This window comes from Oryx dammah, unplaced genomic scaffold (assembly GCF_014754425.2).
Source record: "Oryx dammah isolate SB20612 unplaced genomic scaffold, SCBI_Odam_1.1 HiC_scaffold_4, whole genome shotgun sequence".
Classification (NCBI taxonomy): Eukaryota; Metazoa; Chordata; class Mammalia; order Artiodactyla; family Bovidae; genus Oryx; species Oryx dammah.
Genome location: NW_024070188.1, coordinates 32655956 through 32668626, shown reverse-complemented (window position 1 = coordinate 32668626; position 12671 = coordinate 32655956). Strand labels below are relative to the sequence as shown.

Below are 12671 nucleotides of genomic sequence, written 5' to 3'. Positions count from 1 at the left end.
ATCTGTATCAGGATGGTTCTCTACATAATGGGTTGTCTAATGACTATATATAAAAGAAATATATCCTACTATGAAAAAGGCTAATAAAAGTAATTCAAAACCATATTAAATATAAAGTAACTTTTCTTTGACAAATCAAAAAGCCCTCTAAAATCCCATAGTACCTGGAAATTGTTCATCATCATTATGGATATCAATCATTACTCTTCCACTGAGAAAATGAAGGAGTTCCACTAAAAGTGTATGGAATCTAACAACTGATCTTAAAAACAAAAAATTTGTCATTGTTGTTTAGGGGGTGGTTTTATTTCAAAACCTTCAACATAAGTTATCTTGTATTACAATGGTACACAAAAGCAGAGTAAAGAGCTGCATAAACATTTGGGCAGAATGGTATGGCTGCCTTTGTATAAATTTAATCATCAAAGCTTACCCTACCGCCCTCAGTTCATTAAAATCTTCCTTTATGGTATTTTTGGGCATCCTCTAACACTGAAAACAATAATGATTAGTAATGAAGAAATAGCAAATGCCTATGCTAAGTATTCTGATTTGATAAGTGAAAAATCAGAGGCTATTCTCTATTCTAACGACAACTGAACCAAAATTTCATGACACTTTAATTTCAACATTCATGGTGTTTCCTCATTCTAAAAATTATTAAAAATAATAAATAAAAATTAACTATCAGTTACAAGTGTTAGTAAAATATAACAGCTATTGCCATCCATACTGTATTTGACTAGGATAGCTACAACACATTAGCAAAACTTTTTGTTTTAGTAACTGTGAATCTAATGTGCATAGAATCTTTAGTTTAACTTGCATGGATTTTTACATATTTGCCTTTACAAAGTTGCTTTTAATTCTGCAACATAAGACTCTTGAGACTGAAAAAAGAAAAAAGGAACTTGGTTAAAACTAATATTTCTTTCTTTTATTGTGTTGCAGCTATTGCAACATTAGATCCAATGACTCTCAAATTTTTCTATGAGAAAGATCTGAATTTAATTTTCCTCAGTGAAATTACCATATATATAAATACTCACTTTAAGTACCTGATCTAGAGAACTTCATGAGTTAATTTTATGGTAAGAAGTATTTTCTTATACACTGGAGTATGAATATCATCAATTATTAACATAGTTTAATAATAGTTATTATATACTCAATGAGGACCAGCAGTGGGACAACTAGGGTCCTGCGCATGCCATCCAGCTACACTGAGCGGCAAAAGGCACGTCCCTGCTAGTTAGGGCCTGACAAAACGTAGTCCACTGGAGAAGAAAATGGCAAACCACTTCAGTGTTCTTGCCTTGAGAAACCCATGAATAATATGAAAAGACAAAAAGATGTGACACTGAAAGATGAACTCCCCAGGTCAGTAGGTATCCAATATACTACTGGGGAAGAGCAGAGAAATAGCTACAGAAAGAATAAAGAGGCTGAGCTAAAGCGGAAATGATGCCCAGCTGTGGTTCTATCTGGTGGTGAAAGTAAAGTCCAATGCCATAAAGAACAATACTGCAAAGGAACCTGGAACGTTAGGTCCATGAATCAAGGTAAATTGGATGTGGTCAAACAGGAGACAGCAGGAGCAAACACTGACATCTTAAGAATCAGTGGACTAAAATGGATGAGAATGGGCAAATTTAATTCAAATAACCATTATATCTACTACTGTGAGCAAGAATCCCTTATAAAAAATGGAGTAGCCCTCATAGTCAACAAAAAAGTCTGAAATGCATTACTTGGTTGCACTCTCAAATATGACAGAATGATCTCGGTTCATTTCCAAGGCAAATCATTCAACCTCACAGTAACCCAAGTCTATGCCCCAACCACTGACGAAGAAGCTAAAGAAGATGAAGCTGAAATATTCCATGAAGACCTAAAATTTTCTAGAACCAACACCCAAAAAAAGATGTCCTTCGCATCATAGGGAACTGGAAAGCAAAAGTAGGAAGGAAGTTAAGAGATACCTAGAATAACAGGCAAGTTTGGCCTTGGAGTAAAACTCAGTAGTAGCCACAGGACTGGAAAAGGTCAGTTTTATTTTAATCCCAAAGAAAGGCAATGCCAAAGAATGTTCAAATCACCATACAATTCTACTCATTTCACATGCTAGGAAGGTAATGCTCAAAATCCTTCAAGCTGGGCTTCAGCAGTATATGAACAAAGCATTTCGAGAAGTACAAGCTGGATTTTAAAAAGGCAGAGGAACCAGAGATCAAATTGCCAACATCCACCAGATCATAGAAAATGCAAGGGAATTCCAAAAAAACTTCTTCTACTTCTGCTTCACTGACTATGCTAAAGCCTTTGACTGTGTGGATCACAGTAAACTAAGGAATATTCTTAATGAGATGGGAATACGAAACCATATTACCTGCTTCCTGAGAAATCTGTATGAAGGACAAGAAGAAACTGTTAAAACTGGATATGGAACAACAGACTGGTTCTAAATTGGGAAAGGAGTACGTCAAGGCTGTACATTGTCACCCTGTTTATTTAACTTACATGCACAGTACATCATGCAAAATGTCAGGCTGAATGAATCACAAGTTGGAATCAAGACTGCTGGGAGAAATATCAACAACTTCAAATATGCAGATGATACCACTTAAATGGCAGAAAGTGAAGGGGAACTAAAGAGCCTCTTGATGAAGGTGAAAGAGAAGAATGAAAAAGCTGGCTTAAAACTCAATATTCAAAAAATGCAGATTATGGCATCTGGTCCCAACACTTCATGGCAAATAGAGGGGGAAAATGTGGAAACTCTCAGATTTCATTCTCTTGGGCTCCAAAATCAATGCAGATGGTGACTGCAGCCACAAAATTAAAAGACGCTTGCTCCTTGGAAGAATAACTATGACAAACCCAGACAATGTATTAAAAGGCAGAGATATCACTTTGCCGACAAAGGTCCATATAGTCAAAGCTATGGTTTTTCCATAAGTAATGCACAGAGAGTTGGACCATAAAGAATGCTGGGCACCAAAGAATTGATGCTTTCGAACTGTGGTGCTGAAGAAGACTCTTTGGAAGTCCCTTGGAAAGCAAGGAGATTCAACCAGTCAATCCTAAAGGAAATAAAGCATGAATATTCACTGCAAGGACTGGTTGTGAAGCTGAATCTCCAATATTGTGGCCACGTGATGGGAAGAGCTGACTTACTGGAAAAGACCTTGCTTGGGAAAGACTTGCTGGGAAGAGTGAGGACAAGAGAAGTAGGCGACAGAGGATGAGATGTTTGGATGGCATCACTGACTCAATGGACATGAGTTTGAGCAAACTAAGGGAGATAGCAAAGGACAAGGAAGCCTGGCATGCTGTAATTCATGGGGTCACAAAGAGTTGGACACGACTTAGCAACTGAACAACAACAACAATAAGAAATAATCTAAGATTATTAGACTATATGAATATTACTTTACCCAGTTTAAACTTCTTCCAAGTCACTGATCTAAACAATATCATTTTTCACCTTCCAACCTGTGAAATATCCTTCATATTATACAGAAAGATCACAGAACCCAAACTTCATCACAAACTGCTCCAGCTCATCATAAAATGATAATTTCTTCACAAGCCACCAGGTCTCAATATAAGAGTTAAAAAGTTAATTTAACTTTTCAATATTTGACTTTTTTAAAAGTTTATTTAACTTTTATATTGTAAACTTCCTAATTCAAAGCCCTGTCAACTTACTTACTTTTGGTTAATATAAGAGTATAATTTCAGTCAATGTCTTATTTAGCAAATAGCTGTGATTTCTCTTTTACAAAGATAGCACACTGATAACTACCTTCACCTTCAATCATAAATATATAGGAACCAAGATAACTCACTTATTTAGTGAAATACAATACTATGTGCAAAAGGGTCCTCATTAAATATTTATCTTTCACAAATATTCCTAATATCAGTTAGACAAAAGGCTATCCATTTTTCCCAAAGTATGCTAAAGAACATCTCAATCATTGCTAATTAATAATAGATATTTGAATTATTTTCATTCAAATTTCATTTTAAATGGCCAAAATTATATCACCTTGTGAGTTAAGAAACATAAAACGATTGACAAATAAATGAACAAAATAAAGACAATCTGCAAAAAGTACCATTAAATTAAACTGGCAGAGAGGGATGATCTGTATTTGAGGTCTTCTTAAGAAACTAACCTGGTAGCTGTGAGACAGTAGAAAAAATAAGTATTGTCTTCTGTCCCTTTCCCAACTTTCCTGGTATGAAGCTCCTAAAACCCTTACAATTTTCAAACTGATAAGTACACTAGGAGCATCTTTCGTTCTCACATTGGGTCTCTGACCCCAGTTCCTGAAACAGAGTTCCTAAATCCCATGGAACTTCTTGGGTGAAACCAGTATCTTTTGTTGTAATTAGGCAACTATTACTGGGTTTTTGGATGGAAGCTGGTCACTAGAAAGACCAAGTAATGATTAGAAGCTTGGAATTTTCAGCTTCAATCTCCATTCTCCAGAGGAGGGTAGGGGCTGCAAATGGAATTAATGATTAACACATCTATGTGATGAAACTTCCATATAAAAAACAAAAATATGGGGGGTTCAGCAAGCTTCCAAGTGTGCACACACATACACGTAATATAAGGGTGACACACCCCAACTCTATGGCAACTCCTGCACTCTGGACCCTTTCAGACTTCATTCTATGTATCTATTCATCTAGTTGTTCATCTGTGTCCTTTATTATGGGCTTGCAAGGTGGCGCTGGTGATAAGGAACCTGCCTGCCAATGCAAGAGACAGGATTTAATCTCTGAGTTGGGAAGATCCCCTGGAGATGGTCACAGCATCCTTTAATAAAATGAAAAAAGTGAAAGGTGCTCAGCCATGTCCGACTTTGCAACCCCATGGACTGTACATGGAATTCTCCGGGCCAGAATACTGGAGTGGGTAGCCATTCCCTTCTCCAGGGGGTCTTCCCAACCCAGGTCTCCCACATCACAGGCGGATTCTTTATCAGCTGAGCCACAAGGGAACTAGTAAAAAAAAAAAAAAACAGTAAGTGTTTCCCTGAATTCTGTGAGCTATTCTAGAAATCCAAATGGCAGGTGATCATGAAAACCTCTGATGTGTGTAGTCAGGTAACAAAAGTTGTGGGTAGTCTGGGGATCTACTATTTGCAACTGATTCTGAGGTAGGGGGGAGTCTCTTAGGACTGAGTCCTTAACCTATGGGATCTGATGCTTTCTCCAGGTAGACAGTGTCAGAATTGAGTTAAACTGTAGGATACCAGCTGGTGTCCTAAGTGTCCTACCAAAGAATTGCTTGGTGTCAGACATAAAAATTCATACTCCTGGTTTCTAAAATGTTGTGAAAAGTGGTAGTATGTCAAAGTAAAGGAGAAACACAGGAGGAGGACTAGTTTTGCCAAGACAGCACCAATACAACAAATTCTAATACTCACTATCAATTCTAACAAAGATGTTTACAGACCAAACTGGCCAAAATAACGGATTCCATAAGATATCTGAAAGGTATCTTTGTAAGTGGTGAGGCGGTACAGTTTAGCAAAGCAGTTTTAGAACTTGTTCTGGCCATGGAACCCTTTTTCTTACCCTGTTTCCCCTGTTCCACTAATAACCCTGTCATTTTTAAGAGCTAAACTGGAGCCCAGTTTCTGCTCTTCATTAATTAGTAAAGATATAAGTCCTGGTTCTTCTAGTTAGCAAATCACTGAACTTCAATTTTCTTATATATAAAATGGAAATAATACCTACATCACAAAGCTACTGTGAGGTTTAAAGGAAATAATGTATTTGAATATTCCATAGCTTATTAGAAGCTTCTTAGATATGTATTAAAGGTGAACATAAAACAAAAACAGAGAAACATAAAAATATAAAAGCTTCTGATTACTAGGAAGAGTGGAAAATAGGGCAAATATTTAAGCAGAAAAAACAAGTAAGTTTTCTAATGTAGGAAAACAGGATAAAGATATTATGAGGAATTTAAAAAAGAACTATCATTATCACCATCATCATCTCTACTATGTGCCAGACACGACGCTTGGCAGTATGCTTACAACATCTTAACATTTCATTCTCATAACAATTGATTAAGATATTTACTATCATTTTCAACAAGGAAATTAAACGTTGACTAGAATATAAATTAAACACAGGATGAGATTTTGTCTGTGTTAATCATGAGAAATGCTGGGCTGGAAGAAGACAGGCCGGAATCAAGACTGCCAGGAGAAATATCAATAACCTCAGATATGCAGATGACACCACCCTTATGGCAGAAAGTGAAGAAGAACTAAAGAGCCTCTTGCTGAAAGTGAAAGAGGAGAGTGAAAAAGTTGGCTTAAAGCTCAACATTCAGAAAACGAAGATCATGGCATCTGGTCCCATCACTTCATGGCAAATAGATGGGGAAACAGTGGCTGACTTTATTTTTCTGGGCTCCAAAATCACTGCAGATGGTGATTGCAGCCATGAAATTAAGACGCTTATTCCTTGGAAGGAAAGTTATGACCAACCTAGATAGCATATTCAAAAGCAGAGACATTACTTTGCCAACAAAGGTCCGTTGGGGTGGTTTTTCCAGTGGTCATGTATGGATGTGAGAGTTGGACTATAAAGAAAGCTGAGTGCCAAAGAATTGATGCTTTTGAACTGTGGTGTTGGAGAAGACTCTTGAGAATCCCTTGGACTGCAAGGAGATCCAACCAGTCTATCCTAAGGGAGATCACTCTTGGTTGTTCATTGGAAGGACTGATGTTGAAGCTGAAACTTAATAGTTTGGCCACCTGATGCAAAGAACTGACTCATTGGAAAAGACCCTGATACTGGGAAAGATTGAAGGCAAGTGAAGGGGATGACAGAGGATAAGATGGTTGGATGGCATCACCGACTCAAAGGACATGGGTTTGGATGGACTCCCGGAGTTGGTGATGGACAGGGAGGCCTGGCGTGCTGTGGTTCATGGGGTCGTGAAGAGTCAGACACGACTGAGCGACTGAACTGAACTGAATCATCATTTTGTAGCAGATGGCTTAGTGGATAGCAGGCACTCAAAAATATGTACTGGCCAGATGGGTGGACGGTGAAGAGAAACTCCATAAAGTTACCTGCTGGAGACACACAGTTAATGGTGATGTCTGAATTTAAACCTGAGTCCAGCTAACTCCAGAGGCCACACTTATACTCAGCATGTCTTAGAAGGGCCTCATCATATAAATGGATTAACAGAAATGACTAATAAAAGGAGAACATTACGTTAAGCTGGAATTCTATGACTCTTAAAGACAGTATCTAAAGTAGTATCAAAGGTAAAAAAGAATAATAGAAAAATTAGGAAATGGTATATCGAGTAAGACTGTTTAAGAAAGACTTAACAGATAATAAATAAATCCAAGATAGCAATCTTGGACCATGAACGTAAGGAACGTTTTAAGCAAATAGTACCGAGTATGATTCTGGTCTGAAGTATATGAGAAGTACCAAGGAAGACAGGAATAAAGGGCTGACATAATGGATTTGACAGTGTAGCTGATTTACAGAAGCAGCATCAAGCTGCGAGGAACAAAACCCAGTTGCACACAGAGGTCAGAGAAGATCATGATCTATTCTAAGACCATCATTGTATTAAAAGTTGAAGTAAAAAGAAAGCTACAAAGGAAGAAAGTATCCAAACTAGAAGTGGGCCAAATCTGTAAGCTAAGAAATAACACATTAACTATTTTTAAATGGCTGTTTAGTCCTAACTGGGGTGGCTAACCATATACAAATAAGTGGAGGTGCAGGAAAATATTAAAAAGGCATTAACTTCGTGGACTTAGTTATGAGCCACTAAAACCACAGAATTGGAAAGAACAAAGAACTGAACTGAGGGGGACAGTTCAGGGAGAAAACTTTATAAAGAATCATGAGGGTTGATTCTTTATAAAGTTGATTTTTCATAAAGAACACTGCCGGGTTGAATAGTAGCCTATACTCAGTTTTGTAAATAAAGCTTCCTAAACTACATTCTTGACACTTTTTTATGAACACTTTACACATAGGACTAGTCTAAGTAATCATTTATAAAATTCTAGACACATAACCCTAAATCCACTTAAGTCAGTCTCTATTTTAGTTCTCTTTAGACAGATTAAAGTCTCCTCAGTTAATTGTCCTAGTCCTTTAAAACAAAACAAACAATGATAACTCAGCAAATTTTTAGAACATCTTAACACTGACAAAAGGCATCAACAAAATAAACTATTCCCAGAAAAGCCTAAAAAGAGACAAAGTTGACAGATATTGCTGCCTATTGATTTGTGTGTATTTTTAAACACTTACCTAAGCAATTTATGACCGTTTGTTGTGGCAACTTCAGCAAGGCTTGTTAGAATCTTTAAATACTGGCTTTCACTTTGCTGAGACAAATGCTCCAGAACTTGCCGTAACTAAATTTTTTACAGATAAAAAATATAATTACATAATAATTCAATAAACTTTGTCAAGAAATGAAGTACTTATTAGCTTGGTAAGTTATCCCAAAGCTCAATTAGCTGAATCAAGTCCTTTACAAATATCTGCCCTTGCATAAAATCAAAAGCTTATACAGAGATAAGATGACATAAAATTTTTGTTCAAACTCACCCAGTGAAGAAGTATAAATAGATAGAACTGAAGTCACCAAGTTTTTTTATGGAAATTAATGCAAAACTTCTAAATTATAAAAAAAAACTTAAACTTTATAATTATTCAAAGAGTAGAGTATTACAAACACAGAGCTCAGTAAACTGGTGATTACTAATCATAACATGATATTCCTTCTTAGGTTCTTTTCCTCTACTAAAGGGAAATATTCTAATTATCTTAAGAAGAGATCAAAGGTGCAGAGGACAAAAGAATCACAGGGCCAAATATTAGCACAAAGTTTATTAATTATTATGCAATTCATACTCACCCTATAAGCAGATAAGCCAATTCAAATTATTTAAATATTTACATAATAAAATTACTAAACACATTTGTAAAATGCCATATACAGCACATATGAACAAAGCTTGTTCATTTATACACTATTAGCACAATTGTATTACCATGTTTTCCCGGAGATCTTCATTCTGTGTCATTTGAATTATTGTCTGGAAAAGCCTAGGGTGATACTGAATTAATACTTCACAAGTCTCTCCATATCCACCCTAAAAACAAGATTTAAGATTATCTAGGTTTAAAAACAAAATTCCTAAAGGAAAACTAGTCTCTTCTACATATAAGTTTGGTACCAAATATGTGAGTCTTCCACATCAAGCAACTGTCCAGTTCTCTGTGGACACTGACTGGGTGTCCCACCGTTTAATTCAATTATGATGCTAACTGCCTGGAGTTAGGGCATACTACACAGTAGGGAGTCAGTCCTGCAAGAGTGCCCCCAATTCAAAAGCCAATCACAAGTCCACATCACCCATTCTTTTGACTATAAGTAAGGTGCTCCCAAGACCTACTCCTCGGGTTTAACAATTTGCTAGAATTGTTCATAGGACTCAGGGAAACACTTTACTTACACGTTTACTATAAATGCTACAACTCAGGAACAGGCAAATAGAAGAGATACGTAGGGCAAAGTATGTAGGAAGGGGCACAGAGCTTCTGTGCCCTCTCTGGGTGAGCCACCCTCTCAGCACTTTGATGTGTTCATCAACCTAGAAGCTCTCTGAGAACCACATTGTTTAGGGTTTTTATGAAACTTCCATTACACAGGCATGAATGATTAAATTACCAGTCACTGGTAACTAAACTCAGTCTCTAGCTCAACTCCCTCCCCAGGAATGGGGGAGGAGGCTGCCTCTAACAACATGGATGGCTCATCTGTCAACCAGTCCCTTTCCTGAAGCTACCGAGGGTCTTTCAGTCACCAGTCATCTCATTAATACACAAAAGACATTCTTATTACTCTGGAGATTCCAAGGGTCTTAGAACCTCTTGTGTTAGTAACTGGGATATAGGCAAATATATATTTCTTATACTATCACATTTTCTTTTAAAGATCATATTCTTAACAGACTAAGAATCTTTGCACCCATCCTCTCACTTGAGGAAAAAAAAAAAAAGATCTTACCTGTCTCAGTTTCTATTACAAAGTAAAGTGAAGTGAAGTGAAAGTCGCTCAGTCATGGCTGACTCTTTGTGACCCTATGGACTATACAGTCCATGGAATTCTCCAGGCCAAAATACTGGAGTGGGTAGCCATTTTCTTCTCCAGGGGAACTTCCCAACCCAGGGGTCAAACTCAGGTCTCCCGCATTGCAGGTGGATTCTTTACAAGCTGAGCCACAAGGGAAGCCCAAGAATCCTGGAATGGGTAGCCTACAGTAGGAATATACATTAACAACATACCTGTACACATAAATCCAGAGGGGTTACTCCATTTTTATCTGAGAGATACTTGGCGCCTCGTAACAGAAGAATCTGTGCTGTGTCTCTCTGACCATGACTGTATAGAAACAGAACCAAGTTAACATATGATATTTTTAATAAGACATAAAAATGTCTTTTGAAACAAGTTATGGACAGTTAGTATCAATCAATGGAGGATGACAATTTTGACACACTGAGAGGAAGATCTGAACTACAACCTCAACAGTTAGAAAAACTTACCAATGTTAAGTCATACCTTAATAATGTAGATAAGAAACTGACCTAGTGAATCTAAGAACTGAACGTGGGACATATTACTACAATAACTCATAACATTTTGAGATAAGTTGCTGCTACTCAGGCTTATGCTGTTTTTTTCTTTCAATCACTTTCTTCTCAATTCTGGCCTGACCTGCTTTCCACCACAAAAGTCCAAGTCTCCAGATTTCTTAGTCCAAAAGAATCTCAGTACAAAAAACAAGGGTACATTTTATGACGCTTCAGTACTTGGTGAAAAATGAAAATAAAAGAAGGAGAAAAGACAAAAATCAAAATAAATAAATGGTGGGGAGATTAATTAGCAAAAAATACTATCTAATTTCCAAACTTCATTTTATCAGCCCACTCAGTCTGGTTTCTGCTGATAGCTATTCAATCTGACCTACAATGAAAACTTCTTATCCACATGCCCTATTTGCTCAATTTGCTCTTTCAGGTAGGTGTAGCAACCACTCTAAGCCAGAAAGAAGTTGTTTTGGGAGTTACAACCACTAGACTCTAGATTTCATTATTTTTTTTAATATTTTTTTTTATTTAATGTTTTTGGCTGGGCTAGGTCTTAGTTGCTGCTTAGGCTTTTCTCTAGTTGTAGTACGTGGGCTTCTCACTGCAGGGGCTTCCCCTGTTGTGGAGCATAGGCTCTAGAGCGCTCAGGCTTCAACAGTTTGCTGCACATGGGCTCAATAATTGCAGCCCCCTGGCTTTAGAGCACAGGCTCAGTAGCTGTGGCACACGGACTTAGTTGCTCCAAGGCATGTAGGATCTTCCTGGACCAGGGATGAAACCTATGTCTCCTGCACTGGCAGGCAGACCCACCAGGGAAACCCCTGAAAGTGAAAGTGTTAGTCACTCAGTTGTGTCTGACTCTTTGTGACCCCATGGATCATAGCCCACCAGGCTCCTCTGTTCATGGAATTCTCCAGGGAAACATACTGGAGTGGGTAGCCATTCCCTTCTCCAGGGGATCTTCCCAGTCTAGGGATTAAACCCATGTTTCCTGCACTGGCAGGCAGATTCTTTAACACTGCTGCTGCTGCTGCTAAGTCGCCTCAGTCGTGTCTGACTCTGTGCGATCCCATAGATGGCAGCCCACCAGGCTCCCCTGTCCCTGGGATGCTCCAGGCAAGAACACTGGAGTGGGTTGCCATTTCCTTCTCCAATGCATGAAAGTGAAAACGGAAAGTGAAGTCACTCAGTCGTGCCCGACTCTTAGCAACCCCGTGGACTGCAGCCTACTAGGCTCCTCCATCCATTTTTCCAGGCAAGAGTACTGGAGTGGGGTGCCATTGAGCCACCAGTAAAGCCTCTAGGTTTCACTATTTAAAGCTACTTTTACAAAATGCCCAAGGAAGTCATACAGCTTCAAAGAGTACACTACTACTCAAGCACAAGTGAAACTCGAACTCATATCTCTGGTTTTCTAGACCGATACTCTTCCCACAGTACCGTTACCTAAAAAAGTATGTTATTTCATAGAGATAAAGACTATACAGATTATTAGAAACTTAGATAAAAACAACCTACTCATTCTTTTCCACAAAATGATACTGCATAAAGTTTAATTGAAATTAATTTCAAAAACAGCATCCTAGTATTAACCTGGTGGCAGTTATTAGGTGTATCACTCTCTTGAAACTTTATTATAATGCTGATTACCTTCCTTAAAACAAATATCAACAGATGAAAAATAACTTAAGAACATTATCTAATTAACTCTGAAAAAGCAGAAAATCAAGAAACCAAGTAAATCAGTAATCCCTCCAAAAGCAACAGAAACTAATTTTACTAGTCTACATTAAGAAAAGTCTTCATCAAGCATCATTTCAGGTGGAAGTGCTGACCACCACATTATGTATTATATAGTTAACAGTAATTATTTTACAAATAACACTGTCCTAGTCTGTATAATACCTAAAAATAAGGACTATGAGAAAAGAAACTAACTCGAGCTTACTTAACTTAAGGAAACAATGATTTTCTTTGCTAGGACCCAAAGT

The 12671-nt window shown here is 37.6% G+C and overlaps 1 protein-coding gene across 4 annotated transcripts in view; it reads right to left on the bottom strand.

The window, feature by feature from the left end:
- HACE1 (HECT domain and ankyrin repeat containing E3 ubiquitin protein ligase 1) overlaps window positions 1–12671 on the bottom strand; it is a 101480-nt gene that overhangs the window by 53664 nt on the left and 35145 nt on the right. For all 4 annotated transcript variants that reach the window (XM_040239114.1, XM_040239116.1, XM_040239115.1 and 1 more), the window contains 3 exons: window positions 10375–10471; window positions 9078–9179; window positions 8329–8435 (listed from right to left, as the gene is read on the bottom strand). In XM_040239114.1, the coding sequence (XP_040095048.1) occupies window positions 8329–8435; window positions 9078–9179; window positions 10375–10471 (306 nt within the window). The remainder of the gene's footprint in view (window positions 1–8328; window positions 8436–9077; window positions 9180–10374; window positions 10472–12671) is intronic.